The sequence below is a fragment of the Chenopodium quinoa genome, unplaced genomic scaffold (assembly GCF_001683475.1).
Source record: "Chenopodium quinoa cultivar QQ74 unplaced genomic scaffold, ASM168347v1, whole genome shotgun sequence".
Classification (NCBI taxonomy): Eukaryota; Viridiplantae; Streptophyta; class Magnoliopsida; order Caryophyllales; family Amaranthaceae; genus Chenopodium; species Chenopodium quinoa.
In genome coordinates this window covers 1703308-1722040 of record NW_018742951.1, presented here as the reverse complement: position 1 = coordinate 1722040, position 18733 = coordinate 1703308, and the positions used below count along the sequence as shown (strand labels likewise).

The 18733-nt window shown below is 41.9% G+C and overlaps 2 protein-coding genes across 2 annotated transcripts; both read left to right on the top strand.

Moving 5' to 3' along the window:
* Window positions 1-2528: 2528 nt before the first annotated feature.
* On the top strand, window positions 2529-5103 carry LOC110728469. Its single transcript, XM_021908112.1, has 2 exons — window positions 2529-3726; window positions 4886-5103. The coding sequence occupies exons 1-2, from the start codon at window positions 2529-2531 to the stop codon at window positions 5101-5103; spliced, it is 1416 nt and encodes a 471-aa protein (XP_021763804.1).
* Window positions 5104-16694: 11591 nt separating this feature from the next.
* Window positions 16695-18599, top strand: LOC110728428. The gene is made up of 2 exons (XM_021908078.1): window positions 16695-17235; window positions 17546-18599. Exons 1-2 carry the CDS (start codon window positions 17157-17159, stop codon window positions 18382-18384), a joined length of 918 nt encoding a protein of 305 aa, XP_021763770.1. The 5' UTR covers window positions 16695-17156; the 3' UTR covers window positions 18385-18599.
* The last annotated feature ends 134 nt before the right edge of the window (window positions 18600-18733 follow it).

Genomic DNA, 18733 nt, shown 5'->3' with positions numbered 1-18733 from the left:
TGGAAGGAAATTGTCCAAGCATTCTTGAAAAGGTTCATTTTCGAAGAGAAAACCGTCGACATGAGTAGGAAGATTGCATCTTTTGAACAAGAGGCGGAGGAAAGCCTTAGTGAAGCTTGGGAGAGGTTTAAAGAGTTGGTGCAAGCATATCCTCACCATGAATACAATCAAAGCTTACTCATGAGGTTCTTCTACGATGGATTGGAGCCAATGTCTAGAGCCAACTTGGACGCGGGGGCGGGTGGACAATTGATCAAAGTGAAAGGAATGGTGTCCTTCCAACGAGTGTATTCTTCCGATAAAGGGTTCAGAATTATTACAGAGCTAATTCTTCAGTAAGGTCAAGTGATCGGAATGCCTAGGTGGAGGCCGCTTCCGATCAGTAATATCGAGGTACAAATGATATTGCAACTTTAATCTTAACTGAACCCTTCGGGTCAAACCCAATCGAATCACCGATCCGAGATGACGAATCAATCCGAAAGGATTTAATGAGTCGACAGAGTTTTACGAATACAGACGTCGGAAATCGAGCCTAGGGCGTCGAGACCGAGCGTCGCAAAAATCACAAGCAACAAGTATGAGCGTAGCCGTAGCTAGGCTAGGTTAGCTCATCGCATGCATAGGTGCACCATGTGTGTGCTAGGCGCACCATGGTGTTCTAGGCAAGGCACGAGTGTTAGGCTCCATCGCAGCCCTAACATCATGCCTAGGCGCGCATGGCTAGCCTACCGCACCAAGCATAGCCATCGCAGTGCTGGGCACTAGCGCATGGGCCTGTGCGTGCATGCCTTGCACCATCACAGCCCTATCACGCCAAGCACAGCACCCACATGTGCGTGCATGTGCGTGGGCACTGTCGCAGCACCCTAGCATCACGCACAGCACCATCGCAGTGCTAGGCACATGCGTATGTGCGTGTGCACCATCGCCCAGCAGCCTCGCAATGAGGCACGAGTTGTGTGCTTGCGTGCGTGCCTTCGCATGGCAGCACCAAGCACAACAAGCTAGCACGCAGCACCAAGCCCAGTATGCGTGGCTCGCTAGCAGCACGCATGCTAGGCCTTGCGTGCGTGAGTGCGCTGGCTGGGCTGTGCGTATGCTGGCCTAGCTGGCTGGCTGTGCGAGAGGCCCTGTGCGAGTGTGTGTGCGAGGAATTACTAGGCAGCAGCATTATGCTATCAGCGCCAGCGCCCAGCAGCTCGCAACGTGCTAGGGGCTGATGCGTGCTAGGCCAGTGCGTGCTAGCACTGCTTGCTAGCACAGCAAGCTGGCTGGCTGCCCAGCCTTGGTGCTAGGCGCCAGGTGGCAGCCTTGGCAGCCAAGGCAGGCTGCCAGCCCAGCTATCTATGAGATGTCGGTTTTGGTGAGGGGTGGGGACCAAGCTTGGGCAAAGCCTTGAGGAGCAAGGCAATGGTCCCCCCACCCATTCATGGTCCTCACCTAACCTTCTCTCTCCACTTGACACTTGTTGCATTGTGATTGTGTTTATTTATTAATTTATTTTAGAAATAAATTAATTAGAAAATTAAACATTCTCCCACATTGGTTGGGGAATGAAATGCAAGGGTTCATTTCCCTATAAATACCAAGCTTGGGTATTGGGAAATGAACAACCTTGAGTGGAATTAAAAAGGCAACTCTAAGAAAAGAGTAAACCTTTGATTCGTAAAACTCATAGTTATTTTGTCCGGGTCTTGACTAACCTTCAAGACTTAGGACGCTCGGGTCGGGTCGAGGGTACGATCCGTCGGAGATCTCGTCTTTTCGGGATTTTTGAAGTAAGAGCTCTTTGGGAGCGAAGCACGCGTCAAAGGTATAATTCTTGCTCTTAATCTTGTTTGATTAATTTTATTATGCTTGTTTAATTGCTTTAATTAAGGGCCGGGTCTTGGTGGGTTTCCTTCCGCGTAGTGTCGGGTTACTACGAAACCCTACACAAAGTCCCTCAAAACCAAGTTGAAGCAACAATTGAAGAGGTGGTGAAGAACTATTCTTGGGGAAGTAGAAGGAGGAATGCACCTAGAAAAGGTGGAAAGTATGAGTTGGAGAAGGTTGATCAATTACAACATCAAATTAAGACGTTGAAAAAAGGGCTTGCAAAGTTGAATACAAATATCAATAGTGGTGCAAGCTCCTCCCAAGTTAACTCTTTCTCTTGTCAAAATTGTGGTGGTACAAACCACGATACATCTTATTGTGGAGGTTTGAGCCCGGAGCATGTCGCGGCTTACAACACAGGGCAAGATGGATCTAGGGGAAGTGGCGGTGGAGTAGCTTGGAGACAACCACCACCCGGATTTGCAAATCAACCTCAACAATGGAACCAACAAGCTCAACAACCATACAATTCCAACTACCAAAACCAAAACCCTCCTCCATACCTAAACCAAATTCCAAGAGGTAACTACCAAAGAAACAACCAATCCAACTACCAAAATCAAACCCAATACCCACAAAAACATCAAGAGCAAACACAATCACAACCCGACTCGACACAAACCCAAATTCTCCAACAACTCCAAGCCATGAATCAACAAATCCAAGAGCTTAAGGCTCGCAACAATATGGTTGATTCTCAATTAGCTCAAGTGGCCGAAAATTCTTCCTTAAACTCTTCTTCTAAACTACCCGGACAACCAAACACAAACCCATCTCACAACCTCAAACAACCCGACACATGCAAGGCGATCACCTTGAGATCGGGAGCTTCTTATGAAGGCCCAAAAGGGAGTGAGGAGGTAGAGAAAGAAGGGGAAGATAAGAAGGGAGATGAGGAGTTAAATGTTGAGAAAGAAGTTGAATACAAGAAGTCCAAGGGTAAGGACCTCATTGACACTAGCAAGTATGATAATCCGGTACCTTATCCCGGGAGGGTTGCGGAACGAAGGTTGAATGACAAATTTGCAAAGTTTCTTGATGTGATGAAAGGGTTACACATCAACCTACCTTTCCTTGAAGTGGTGACACAAATACCATCTTATGAAAAGTTCCTCAAAGATATCCTATCGAATAAAAGGAAGCTCAAGGATGAATTTATTACACTTCCACATCAAGTGAGTGCGCTTGTTCAACATAAGATGCCAAAGAAGCAAAGATACCCCGGAAGTTTCACATTGCCGGTCAAGATTGGCAACTTGGAGCCCAAAGGAGCTCTATCCGACCTTGGGGCTAGTGTTAGCCTAATGCCATTGTCCATTTCTCAACAATTGAATATCGAGATGACACCCACAAGGAAGACCATTCAACTAGCCAACCGATTGGTTAAGTTGCCTTGCAAAGAAATTGAAGATGTCCCCATTCAAGTGGGACACATTTATGTACCTTGTGATTTTGTTGTAATGGATATTGAGGAGGATGAGAACACTCCTTTGATTCTTGGAAGGGAAACATTGAAGACATTAGGGGCCGTCATTAATTGCAAAAACAATACCATTACTTGTGAAGTAGCCGATGAAAAGATTGTTTTTGAATTCTCTAAGATACTCAAGACCCCCATGGTTGAGAAGTGTTGTAGGGTTGATGTGGTAGGTGAGGAGTTGGATCATTTGGGAAGGGTTATGATGAGCCCTCAAGATCCAATGGTTGAGGCTCTTACATGCGAGGAAGAGTACTACTCTCACGAGGCAAAGGAGTTTGTCATGACTATTGAAGAAGCCAAAAGAGAGAAAGAGAACGATCCTAAGCATGATGAGCTAGCACAAGAAGAGGAGAAATTGGAGGAGAGTTCTAAGCCTCCTCCCAAGGTAGAACTCAAACCCCTTCCCCCCTCTTTGAAATATGCTTACCTTGGAAATGAAGGGGAATACCCGGTTATTGTCAATGCTACCGTTGATGGGCTTGATTTGGAAAAATTGCTTGACATTTTGAGAAAATATAGAAGTGTGATAGGGTATAGCATTGATGATATCAAGGGTATTAGCCCTTCGTTGTGCATGCATCGAATCCATCTTGAGAATGATGATGCCACCTCCATTGAGCCTCAAAGAAGGTTAAATCCTAACCTTAAAGAGGTAGTAAAAAAGGAGATTTTGAAACTACGTGAAGCGGGGATTATCTATGCTATCTCCGATAGCAAATGGGTAAGCCCGGTTCACGTAGTTCCTAAGAAAGGTGGCATGACCATACTCAAGAATGAGAAGGGAGAGGACATCTCCACCCGAACGGTGACCGGGTGGAGAATGTGCATTGATTATAGGAAGTTGAATAAAAATACAAAGAAAGATCACTTCCCTCTCACTTTCATTGACCAAATGTTGGAAAGGTTATCAAGGCATGCCTTCTATTGCTTCTTAGATGGATACTCGGGATTTTTCCAAATCCCAATCCACCCTAAGGATCAAGAGAAGACCACTTTCACTTGTCCTTATGGGACATTCGCATACCGAAGGATGCCCTTTGGCCTATGCAATGCCCCATCGACCTTCCAACGATGCATGACCTCCATTTTCTCTGAAATGTTGGAGAATGAAATTGAAGAATTCATGGATGATTTCAGTGTAGGCGGCTCCTCTTTTGACATGTGTTTATTTAACCTTGAAAAAGTCTTGAAGCGATGTCAAGAGACGAGCCTTGTTTTAAATTGGGAAAAATGCCATTTTATGGTTGAGGAGGGGATTGTCCTCGGCCATAAAGTGTCAAAAAATGGGATTGAAGTTGATCCGGCTAAAGTGTCGGCAATAACCAAGCTACCCCCGCCTACTTCCATTACGGGAGTAAGGGCTTTCTTGGGGCACGCGGGTTTTTACCGGAGGTTTATCAAAGATTTCTCTACTATATCTAAACCTTTAACCGGATTACTTCAAAAGGATAAGATTTTGTTTTGATGAGAGTTGCCTTCGAGCCTTCAATAAGCTTAAGGAAGCTCTCACATCTGCTCCTGTAGTGCAAGCTCCAGATTTGAGCTTGCCATTTGAACTAATGTGTGATGCTAGTGACTTCGCAGTGGGAGCCGCATTAGGTCAAAGAGCAGGAGGCAAGCTGCATGTTATTTCCTATGCTAGTAGAACCTTGGATGATGCCCAAAAGAATTATACTACTACAGAAAAGGAGATGCTTGCAATTGTGTTTGCTATGGACAAGTTTCGGCCCTATCTTGTTTGATCCAAAGTGATAGTGTACACGGACCATGCTGCGGTTCGGTACTTAATGAACAAGAAGGATGCAAAGCCTAGGCTAATACGATGGGTCCTCCTTCTTCAAGATTTTGATATTGAAATAAGGGATAAGAAGGGGGCCGAAAACCATGTTGCCGATCACTTGTCTATATTAACTCATAATGATGTTGAAAGTGTTCCGATAAATGAGGAGATGGGTGTTGAGACCCTTATGGCTATCGCTTCTTCTCCTAGTCCGTGGTTTGCGGATTTCGCAAATTACCTAGCTAGTGGAATTATCCCATACCAATACTCATCTCAGCAAAATAAGAGGTTTTTCAAAGAAGTAAGGCGGTATTTTTGGGACGACCCATTATTATTCAAACAATGTGGGGATGGTATATTCCGGAGGTGTGTCCCGGACCATGAAATTGAGGGTGTGCTCGAACATTGCCATTCACTACCGTGTGGAGGACATGGTGGTGTGACTAAAACTATGGCTAAAATCTCTCAATCCCTTCTATGGTGGCCTACCATGCATCGTGATGCCCAACGATACATATCTAGGTGTGATAGGTGCCAAAGAGCGGGAGGCATCACAAAACGGGATGAAATGCCTCAATTGGGTATCCTTGAAGTTGAACCGTTTGATGTTTGGGGGGTTGATTTCATGGGTCCATTCGTGTCCTCATGTGGAAATGCTTATATATTGGTTGCGGTTGACTACGTGACCAAGTGGATAGAGGCTATACCATCGCCAACCAACGACCACAAAGTAGTCCTCAAGCTTCTAAGGAAGATCATCTTTCCAAGATTTGGGGTGCCCAAGACTCTAATTAGTGATGGTGGATCGCACTTTGCCAAGAAGCAACTTGAAGACTTCCTCAAGAAATATGGTGTCCACCATAAAGTAGGGCTCCCATATCATCCCCAAACCCAAGGCCAAGTTGAGGTATCGAACCAAGAGATCAAGAACCTACTTGAGAAGATGGTGAACCGGACTCGAAAGGATTGGTCCCTCAAACTTGATGATACTCTATGGGCCCTTAGAACGGCCTACAAAGCCCCGATAGGAATTACTCCATACCGGTTGGTCTATGGAAAGGCTTGCCATCTCCCGGTAGAGTTGGAACATAAGGCTTGGTGGGCCATCAAGGAGCTTAATATGGAACTTGGGGAAGCCGGAAAGAAAAGGTTGATGAAATTGAATGAACTAGAGGAGCTTCGTTTCGATGCATATGAGAATTCAAGGCTTTATAAGGAGCAAACAAAGAAGTGGCACGATCAAAGGATAAGGTTCAAGGAATTCAAGGTTGGAGATGAAGTTCTACTTTTCAACTCTAGACTTCGTCTTTTCCCCGGAAAACTAAAATCCAAATGGTCCGGTCCTTTCCAGATTTCTAATGTTACTCCTTATGGGTCCTTTGAGCTAGATGCGGGCGATCACAAGTTTGGGGTTAATGGGCACCGCATCAAACTCTATCATTCAGGGAACGAAGTTGGTCGTATTGAGTGCCTTAGGCTTGATCCTATGGATTACGAGCCTTCTCTTGTTGAGCCTTTATGAATCGGAACAATGGTCAAGATAATGACCTTAAAAAGAAGCGCTTCTCGGGAGGTAACCCGAGCCCCCTTTCTCCCTTCTATTCTTTGAATTTTTGATTTTCGTAACTAGATTTTATGATTGGATCTAATCCATAGTTGTTTTTATTGTAGGTCAAGTAGGCCCAAGGAAGGAGCACAATGAAGAGAATTAACGACATTCACGCGCTTTTGATGATCTCAGGATGGGATCTCTCGAAGCCAATTCCGTAATATAGGAATATTGTCGTTTTAAACTTGAACTTTTGTATGCTTTTGATGGGGTTGTAATATTTGATAAACATTTTAGTTTTATGTGTTAGGGATTTTTAGTAGAGTTAGAGAACTTTTTAAATTGAAGAAGTTTGGGAGTTTTCTGTAGATGCCTTGAGAGGGCTCTACAGGGCGCTCATGAGGTCTGCGCGGGCGCGCAGAGTCCCTAGCGCGGGCACGCACTTTCTGAAAAAAAAGGGCCAATGCTTCTGTAGTTGCCATTCGCGCCCGTGAAAGGGCTCTCTCACAGGTCTGCGAGGGCGCGCAAGATGTGTTCGCGGGCGCGCAGGTGGTTTTGCGTGGGCGCGCAAGTGGTGTGCGCGGGCGCGCACGATTTCAGTTCAGAAAAACGGCAGGTATGTGTGCTTTCACCCTCATTTTCACTCTCAATCTCTCACTTCTCTCTCTCCCCTAAACCCTAACCTCCATTGCTAACTTTCCTAATACCTTAAAATCCCCACCTTTCCTCCGCAAATCTCACTAAAAATTCATCAAACACTCACCAAAACCTCACTTTGCACACTTTTTCTCATCAAAAACCCTTTAATCTCACCCAAGAAATTTCAAGAAAACCCCAAAAACCCAAATCTCCCATTGCACGAAGCTTTCCTCCTTGGTGAAGTTTTCGTTCGAATTTTCATCTTCAAGAAGGTATATCTAACTCCCTAAGCCTAATTTATGTTACATTTTGATAGAGTTCATGATAGACTTCTTGAATTTGTGATGTTTGTGGGAGAAATTTTGACTCAATTGAAATACATGTGATATTTTTGCAATTCTTATGATTATATTGACATGTATATGAGTATTCTTGCAAATATGTGATTCTAATGAAATACTTGTGGATGATTTGCAATTTTTGGGATTTTCTTGAAATAGTTAGGGAATAGTTAGGGAATTGTGAATTGTTAGATATAGGTATTTGTGGGTTTATGATGTGTAAATTGTTGGCCATGAATTTCATGATGAGTGTGAGTAGTTTGGGAATTTTGAGAATTGTTTGGGTAATGTATATATCTCATGAGCTCCTTGCCTATTGACTAACTTTGTTACGTTGTTGTTTTTGTATTCGTTGTGCTAATTGTTGTTTTGTAGGATTTCACTTGGTAGTGCGATTGAATTTTTGGGTTGGTACTCTTCGAATTGTGGTTGGGGTTGATATTTTCGGTGTTTTGGTGTGAAATTCTTTGTTGTATAAACTTTTGAGAAGTGGTTGGGGAGAAGATGTTGAAATTCAATAGAAAACGATCAAAGAGTGGGACGGAACCACAACCCTCCCAACCTTCCCAACCCCAAAAAAATCAACCAACTTTACCACCTCTTACCTTCCAAAATAACAACCACGAAGCCAACTACAAAAAAATGAAAGAGAGGAAGCTTAGACCCTCCAAGCACTATCACCGTCCTGCCACCACAAGCTTGGGTGTCGATGAAGACATTTGGGTACTCTTTGAGAACCTCAATTTGGGTACATTTGTGAACTTGAGCCAACCCTTGAATTCTTTTCCACTTTCTCCGGTGAAGCTGTGGGGGATGACGAATTTAGAGTAACCTTCCAGCTTTTCAACAAATCTCATTCACTATCCTTAAGAGAGCTCAACATTTCCCTGGACTTTAATCCAGATGCTAACCTTGTCGCTCCCGAGAACTCCTCCTTCGAAGGTTATAATGAAAGACATTGGTGGAGGGGGATCACCGGAAAAGAAGAGTTCAACACCCGCTACTCCTTAGCTAGTGAGATCGGTCACCCGGCCCTAAGAATCCTGCGCCGTATACTTGGATACGCTATTTTCAACAAGCAGGATTTAGGGAAGATGTCTAGGGAGGATATTCTCACTCTGTGGTTCGCTACTCAGCCCACCTTAGGCCGAAGAGTGAACCTGGGCTACTTCTTCATCAAAAATTGCTTATCAATCACCAAGGGGAAGAAGACCGGCGAAATTTCCTGTGGGAGTATGGTAACAAGGTTAGCCCTGAATCTTGGGCATGGGGACCTCCTCCCCTCTTGCACTATGGTTGGGAATAGCAGTGATATCTTTCTCAATCTTGATCAATTTAAAAGGTTGGGATTCATTGCCTTCACCCCTAGATAGGGAGTTTATGATTGGTTGGTGTCTCATGCTCACCGTTGCTTTCTCCCAAACCCGGATCTTACCTCCTTCCAAAGGGAGTCTAGAAACATCTACTGGGTTAGGAGGGACAATGGTGTCCTTCCTGGAGCCGATCGAGGAGAGGGCCTTGTATTTGAGCAGGATGATGAGGAGATGGTGGATCAACAACAACAACATCAACAACATCAACAACAACAACATCAACACCAACAGCAACAGCAGCAGCAGTTCTTCCAAAGCCAAGGCTTGGAAAGCCTTGAGCAGCGAATGGGGAGCCTCCAGTTGGGTGTTCAAAGCGTATTTGAAACCCAGCAAGGTATGTTTCTCCAGCAACAGTCTATTTATGATATGCATGTAGATAGAGGCGATGTCACGCCTCCGGTCAATTATCCATATTGGCCTCCCCAGCATGGCCCAGTGCCATCGTGGGGGGGTGACAACGCCCCTACCTACCCCTATTGGCAAGGACCTTCCTAGCCAAATAGGGTGCGCCATGATTTCCCTGACGCATCCGGGTCCTATGACTATAGGTTACCGGGTGGTAGTGATTATAGGGGTGATCCCAATTACCCCTATGTTGACCCCACCCACCCCCAACCCCTAACCATGCCCCCCAATTCGACTCGTTGCCTTCTTGGCAACAAGACCTCTTCCGGGGTCATTATGGTTGGCCTCTAGGCTACACTGGAGGTTGGGATCCCCACGGCCCACCTGACGGCTTCTCCTACGGGGATACGGGGCCGGACTCCGGTGATGCTGGCCCTAGTGGGCACTAGCCCCCTGTTTTTCTTGGTTATTTCCCCTGTCCTTCCCTTCCTTTGTTTTGTCTTGGAGCAACGAGGTCGTTACTCCTTCTAAGTGTGGGGGGGTATAAGTGTCAGGAGTCGATTCTTTTGTATATAAGGGGCTTGCATCACTATAGTGTGGGGGGGAAATCTTAGCTTGCTGTCTATTTCCGCTGCTTTTATTTGATATCCTGTTGTTTTTGCTGTTTATGATGGGAAGATCTAATCCTTTGTATATAGTTTATGCTCCTTTTCTTTCTTTCTTTTTGGTGTGTTTTCCTTGTCTCACTGATGCAGTTTGAAGAAGGAACTTCGAAAACAACTCACCGCGCTTCAAATTGCAAACCCGATGGTGAGTATGGTACATTCCAAATTCAAGCGGCATTCGGTTAATGAGATTTTGGAATAAACTGTGTACATGACACAGCCAGAAGGTTTTGTTGATTCATGCAATGCTGGGAAGGAATGCAAGCTTAAGAAGTCCATTTATGGACTAAAGCAGGCAAGCAGAAGTTGGAATTTGCGATTCGATGAAGCCATTACTAAGTTTTGTTTTATCAAGAATCCAGATGAGTCTTGTGTTTACAAGAAGGTCAGTGAGAGTGACACCGCATTCCTCGTCTTATATGTCGATGACATATTTCTCATTGGAAACAGCATTCCAATGTTGGAGTCCGTAAAGGCTTGGCTTGGAAAGTGTTTTTCAATGAAGGATTTGGAAGAGGCACAGTACATATTGGGCATCAAGATCTATAGGGATAGATTTAAGAAGATGATTGGATTGAGCTAAAGTACTTACATCGATAAGGTACTGGCACGATTCAACATGTAGGAGGCAAAGAGAGGGAACTTACCCATGTCACATGGTATAACTCTCAACAAGAAACAGTGTCATAGACACGTGATGAGCGAGAAAGGATGAATCAGATTTCATATGCTTCTCTTATTGGATCAGTCATGTATGCCATGATATGTCCTAGGCCGGATGTATCGTATGCCTTGGGTGCTACGAGCCGATACCAATCAGACCCAGGAGAGGCGCATTGGACTGCGGCCAAGAATATCTTTAAGTACCTGAAAAGGAACAAGGATAAATTTCTGGTCTATGGTGGGAGTAATGATATGGTTGTTAAAGGTTACACCGACGCAAGCTTCCAGACTGACAGAGACGACTTCAAGTCACAATCAGGGTACATATTTTGTCTAAATGGAGGAGCGTTTAGTTGGAAGAGTGCTAAGCAAAGCACAACTACAGATTCTACAACTGAAGCCGAATACTTGGCAGCTTCAGAAGCAGCTAAGGAGGCAATTTGGATTCGTAAGTTCATTGGTGAACTTAATGTTGTACCCTCAATCAAGGGTCCAATAGATCTTCATTTTGATAACAATGGAGCTATTTCTCAGGCCAGGGAGCCAAGGGAACATCAGAAGGTCAAACTTGTCAAGAGGCGATTTCACATGATAAGGGAATGGAAGTCCGAGGGTGAAATCAGAATTTGTAAGATTGGAACGGACGACAATGTAACCGATCCACTCACTAAACCTTTGACTCAAGTGAAACACAACAAGCACGTAGAGGCAATGTGAATCAGGCACGTTGGAGATTGTCTTTGATTTCCCTGTTCATGTGTTTTAATTAAATTTTGAGGATTTTAATGTAAAACACTATGTTAAACCATTCGATTTTGGAGTAATTTAATTTTCTACAAATTATTATCACTCCATTTCGTTTAATTGTGGTTTAGAATTAAATAATGAGTCCATTCGATTTTTGAGAATATTCAAAACAGGGTATCAAGATAATGTCTTGGATAAAGAAACACTTGTTAAGTGAACATTGAATATTTTAATCGAAAATTATCCCTAATAAAGGTCATTTAAGTGTTGGACGATTAATGACCACTTGAGATTAGTGTGTAGTATGATTTATAGCACCGTTTCTTGTGCTACAAGGACATGATTGTCATAAATCATTTGCGCAGGTATTTGTTTAGAACTATACCGGATCGACCTATAAGAATACTTTAAGAGATTTAAAATCGTCATAAGTATATTTCTCATTATAGCTATCGGAACCTCTTTCCTCGACCATGAGTATTGTAAGCTCTCTTGTTTGAGTATTAGTCCGTTTTGATGTTGTCAAACGTCTGCCGAAAATGGGGATTATAACGTCAACAATCAGGCGGCTAGGTCCTCTTAGTAAGGGAAGCTAACAATGTAAGATTGGGAATGTCCCCCTATCAATAGGAAACATGTCTTTATTGTTTACAAGGCCTCTCGAAGAGCGAGACTATGAAAATGCATGGTCGTTCTCAGATGGATTTTAGAAATCATCTGCTTATTGACAATCGAACTCGGAAATCGAGAAACACTTATGGACCTAATAGGGATGACGAAGAATCTTACCTTATAGTTCAGGAAGAGACATTTAAGTGACATAGGAAATAGGCTATACACTAACAGCGCACTTGTCCGGAAGGACAAGTGGAAGATTGAAAGGAATGGTGTCCTTCGAACAATTGTATTATTTCGATAGAGGGTTCAAAATTATTAGAAAGCTAATTATTCAGTGAGGTCAAGTGATCGGAATGCCTAGCTGGAGGCAGCTTCCGATCAGTAATACTAATGCCTAATTAATATTACAGCTTAATCTTGACTAAACCCTTCGGGTCACACCCAATCGAGTAACCGAACCGAAACGACGAATTAATCCGAAAGATTAAATGAGTCACTGGAGTATTACAAACATAGACGTCGGATTCCAAGCTTAGAGCGTCGGGAACCGAGCGTCGTAAGTCGAGTCGAATTTAGGAATCAACGAGACGAGAAATCAAGTAAACAACAAGTTACAAATATACCCCTAGCCTTGAAGTACCCCGAGCAATCCGAGGGCTAGGGGCAATATCGCTAGCCAATGCTGCTAGCATGCATGGCATGGTCGCAAGCCCAGCCGCAAGCATTCGCATGCTAGCTGGGCAGCAGCACCAAGTCGAGTCGTGCTAACAGCTGGGCAGCAACACCAATGCAAGCACGCGCATGCCAAGCATCGCAAGCTAACAGCTGGCGCACCATGCGTGCTAGCATGCTAGTGCCTCGCACACTGCAGCCCGCAAGCAAGCGCAACGCGCTGGGCAGCACCTAGCACAAGCATCGCAACAGCTAGGCGCTGCCTAGCATAACCAACGCAACATCAGCAGCAGCCCGCATGGCTGTGCGTGATCTGCTGGCTGTGTGTGGGACTATGCGGGCTAGCTGGCAGGCCCAGCCATGGCGCTAGGCGCCAGCGAGGCTGCCTTGGCTGCCAAGGCAGGCCGCCAGCCAGAACATGCTTGTTGGCTTGTGCATGTGGGAGCCGGTTTGTTTGTGGGTTGCTTGGAGAAAGGGGAGGGTCCCCGCCCCCCCTTGTGGTCCTCACCTAACCCCTTGCTCTCCACTTGACACTTGTTGTTTGTTGATTCATTTGCATTTTAATTTGATTTTTGAATTAAATTACATTGAATAAATGCCTTTTTACCAACTCTCCCACATTGATGGGAGATTGGAATTCAAAGGCTCCTTTCCCTATAAATACCAATCACTTGGCATTGGGAAAGGGCGCTTGAGTTGTGAACTTGAAAAGATCTCCACAAACGAGAACACTTTTGTTTAATACTCTAAGTACTTTTTACCTAGCCCCGACTAAGCTTCGGGGTAGGGGCTGTTCGGGTTGGGTCTCGAGGGTGAGAGCCGTCGGAGGCTTGCGCATTTGCGAAGCTTTACGCTTTCAAATACGAGCTCTTAGAAAGAGAGAAGCACGCATCAAGGGTAAGATCGTCTTTTCTTCTTTCTTTCTCCTTGTTAATTAATTATATGATTGTTAATTAATTAATATGCGTGTTTAGTTACTTTAATTTGTGTGCGGATTTTGGGAGGGTTTCATTCCGCGTAGTGTCAGACACTGTGAAACCCAACAGGTCGGTGTTACAGGGTTAATTCATCAGTGTTATAGGGGTTACTCAGTCATATTACAAAGGTAACTTGATCAATGTTCTGTACACAAAACGCGTTGTATCGGAGAAATGCCCGCCTATCTAGGTCACACACTAGTTAATTCTTGAATAACATCATAAATAATTTACTTGAGAAAGTCAAAAAGATATAAATATATACTTTATATTAGACCTTACCTTCTCAAACAGTTTTGAAAGGAAAGATTAAAAAAAGATAATTAAATAGAAAATAAATAATTTTTAAATAAGTCATAATCTAGAAAATATCATAATTAATAGCTATTTAAAATCTACTTTAAAATAGGGCTATTACAAACGATTTGACATAGTAGAATATTAGAGAGTAAATTTAAACTACTCTATAAGAAATACCATTTTTTTTCCCGAGCCAAAAAGCATTATAAATTAGGAAAATTTGACATAACCACCTACCATTCTTCTCGTTTATTAATTATCAACTACATTTTTTTTTACATCAATAGTTTTTTTAAACGTCAAATTTTACCATCTCTTTGTCTAAGTCTCTTGCATGGCATCACTTTGAGCCCCATCCCTTACTTTTCCCCCTTCTTTTTTGTTCTTTTCTCGATTTCCCCTATTGTATTCTTTTATCTATCTCAAATTTGGGCAAAAACCTAAAACCTAGAAGTGAAAAATAAAATCAGGGTTTCAAAAAAAATTCTTCTTGCTTCAGTACTCATATGGAATCAAGGGAAAAAAAGGTATTTATTGTTGTTTATAGCTAAAGACAACTTATTTTGAAATGATATTAGGGTTTGGGAATTTGATTATGTTGAAGTATTAGTGGAAATTAACTCAAAAAGTTTGTCAATTTCACGTTGTGATGAACACTACTCCCTCCGTCCCATAATAATTGGGACGTTGGGGTGAACACGTAGTTTAAGAAAACTACAAGTGAGTCCTTTTAAAATATTTGTTTATTGTATAAAAGATTCTTTATTGTATTTTTATATTGTAAGAAAACCACAAGTGGGGTGGGAGCGGGGTGGGTGAGGAGAGAGAAATTGTGGGAAAATATTTTTTTATGGAAAAATTGCTTTAAATAATACGACCTTTAGCTCGTCCGCTAAAAACAAGTCCACCTTTTGATTATCCCAGAATAATACCACCTTTGGGGGGTGTCCACTTTAAACAGGTTATTACCTGTTGGTAAGGAATGGTAACCTGATTAATAGGTTATATGGACACGTGTCATCATTTTATTGGTCAAAAAATATAATTTTTTTCTAAAAAAAATTTATTTAATGTTTTTAATTTTTAAAAGATTATTTTTTTTTATTTTATATTTAAAAAAAATAAAAAAAATTCCCCCACCATCTTCCCCACCCGCCACCAGCCACCGGCTGCCACCCCTTTCCCCTTCCCCGGTGTCTACTAGCACCCCCTCCCTGCCCTCCGACGCCGGCCACGCCTGGATCTCCTTCCTCCGGCGTCGACCCCGCTCCCCGCAACCCTAACCCCCCTCTCTTTCTCCTCCTTCCACCGCAACCTTCCTCTCCTCCGCCCAAATCGAACCCAAACCCACGACCCAAATCACAGACTTTAGAATTTCGACTGAGGCAGCTGGAATTAGGGTTCAAAATGGCGGGGCTTCGAGATTGGCCATGGTTATATACATTAGCAGCTAGGGTTTCAAAGGTGGGGTAAAGGCCGAATAGGGTTTTTGACGGTGGGGTATTGGGCGGTTGGGGGATTTCGGGGGTGGGAAAGGGGTTTCGAGGTTTTTCGGGGAGAAGGGAGGTGAGTTTTAATTGGGGAAGGAAGGTGGTGGAACAGATGATGGGGGAGCGGCGCAGCAAGGGCGGGGAAAGCCGGCGAGGGAGAGGGCTGGGCGTCGGCATGAGTTGGGGCAGGGGAGTGAGAGTCAGCGCCGGCGTGTGTTGGGGCAAAGGAGTGGGCGCCGACAATGGTCGGAGGATGCTGGTGGGGGAAAGGGCTGAGTTTTTGTTTTTTTTATTAAAAAAAATTATTTTTAAATCATTTAAATGTAAAAAAAATCAAACTATATTTAAATATTTAGTTTTTTTAAAAAAAAAGTTTATTTTAATTGTTAATTAATAATTAAATGTTTGTTTAAGAGATAATTAAAGTGTTAAACAAATTTATAAAAAATAAAATAAAATTGTTAACCGGTCATTCAGGTTGTAGGTAAAATAACTTGTTTAAAGCGGACACCCCCCAAAGGTGGTATTATTTTGAGATAATCAAAAGGTGGACTTGTTTTTAGCGGACGGGCTAAAGGTCGTATTATTTAAAGCAATTTTTCCTTTTTTTATTAGTGGTTTCATTCCATTTTTAGTAACGTGTCAAGTATTGTGCGACGGACGAAAATGAAAACTATGTCAAGTATTATGGGACGGAGGGAGTATTATAGTTGTAATTGATGTTTAAATTAGCATAACACTTAAAAAAATATCATAATTTACCTAGCTTTTTGTCTAATTCGCGCTAAGTTTGAGAGCCACATGTCACCAAAGCTTGGTCCCCTTCTGTGTTCTTTTACATTGAAAGTACATATTTAAACAATGATTTTGGAAAAAAATTAGGTGGGTGAGTATCAAAAAAGGGAATGAGGGAAGAAAGACAATGGAAGTGAAAGAACAGAGAAGGAAAATCGAGAGAACGAAAAAAAGAGGGAATAACCTCATACAAGGGCGTTTGGACAAAGAGATGGTAGTATTTGGTGTCTAAAAAAACATTATAGGTAGTATTTATTAAAACGAGAAGAGTAGTAGGTGGTTATTGTCAAAATTATCATATATATTATAAATAACATTTTAACTAGTTATAAAATAAATTGAGAGACTAACTCATATTCTCCGAGGAATTAGATTTTTTTTTTTTTTTTTTTTACAAAAAGTATTAAATGAAACAAAGTAAGAACACCAAGAAACAAAAATCAAAACATAAAATGAAGAAGTTGACGACGACTAGCACGAGTAGCTAGTCAATGGGCATGAGACACCGAAAGACGAGCGATGAATGACACCAAAATCTATTATTAGACATGTTAGGTAACCAAATAACTTATAATCATTTATATACAAAAATACCTAAAAAGTTGCAAACAACTCTTATTTAACTCATTTTATTACCAACTTGACAAGAAATAGTCATAAATCCATCCTATTTTCACGGAATATTTACAAAACCAACCCAAACACAAACTCCTTTACAGAAAAACCCATACATAATATTGCATATGACAACTTTTTTCATGCATTATTTTACCAGACATATATGCATTATTATGTCTATATTTAATAATTATCAACATTCTTAAAACTCATCAAAAAAATTATGAGTGGAGCTAGGGTATGTTCATCTCCTGATCTTTTCCCTATGTCAACTAGCAATAACGAAGATTTAAGCTTAGAAGGTAAACTTTCATTGCTAATTTTTCTCTATTATTCTTTTCGATGAGGCCGGGGTTTAATTAGAGTGCGTCCATGTTAATTTCGGAGATTAATGTTGACATGTAGCTTAGTGTCAAATATGATGCATTTGTTTCCGTGTCATCTTATGATTAAAAAAAATGATAAATTTGTACCTTGTGATATGTTTACAATTGTAATAATTTGATTTAAATCTATTATGCAAAGGTAATCAAATAAATGGTTTTGGAATTGAAAAAGAAAAAGAAAAATAAAATAAAATAAAAACATTAACATATTTGTGTTGTGAAATAGGAATTTCAGCAAATGTAAAGCTGCTATTGAAGCTGATTCAAGATCATCAAGATGCATCTGTTAAAGGGAATTTGGATGACCGAAAAGAACAAAGATTTGCTGGAATAATGACCATCTTAGACGACGTGAAAACAAGGCTGCAAAAATCTCAAACAAGTTCCAAGAAAAGTAAGGCAGAACTTAGACGTTGTTACACCGATTTACGAGTGAATCCTCCTAAGGATGTACAAAAGAAGGTTGAAACGTTGATCTTAGATGAAAAGGAAAGGCTGCGAAGGGATCTAAACACGAGTTATGCAGCACAAAAACGGCTAGGAGTCATGTGTGCAAGCTTAGGGAGGGAAAAAGAGATCATATCAAGGGAGTTGACGAGAAAAGTACAAGAATTGAATGAAATGGAAGAGCATATTAATGATCTCAGGGCGCAAAATGAGAAATTATCAGCTAAGATACAGGCATGTGTAGCAGAGCAGAATGAGATTAAAAGAAGCGCGAAGGGATCAAGTGAAAACAACATCAATTATGCAGTATCTCAGCAAAGGAATAAGGAGCTTTCAGAGCAACTTCTCAAGTCTTTGGAAGGCTATAAAGCAATGAAAAGGAAACATACAGAGGTGAAAGAGGAGAGGGATGGAATGCAATCTGCAATGGAAGAACTCGGAGATGAGGTTAAGCATAGTATTGATATAGTCCATAGCCTCAAGCAACATGTCGCTGCTTGTGGTTTGGGTGAGCAGGCTTGGGAGATTGAAGAAAACATCACTGCGTTAGAGCATGTTTTTACAAGACTTGATGTGAAGACTTCGAGGCTTAGGCAGGAAAGGAAGCGAAGTGTTTGAGACTTAGGAAAGGAATATCCAGACTTTAATTTGCATAGTCTAGATTTTACAAATTATGTTGATTGTGAAAGAAAAATTGTCCTGATCTTTTTTTTTTTTTTGAGAAAAAGTTTTCCACGAACTTATATGTTCGATATTTTGTACCATATAATATGAATATGTATATATATGTCATTAAGCTTTGTATGAAAATGACTTTATAATATCATCACTGAGGAAAGAAAACAAGTTCTTGTTTTAGAATCCATTAGTATAAGCAACTCCATTCTCCTGGCTAACAACTAAATTTTCAGATATTACACACTTTAGTTAGAAATATAATACGTCAAATACTTTATGATTAAATATA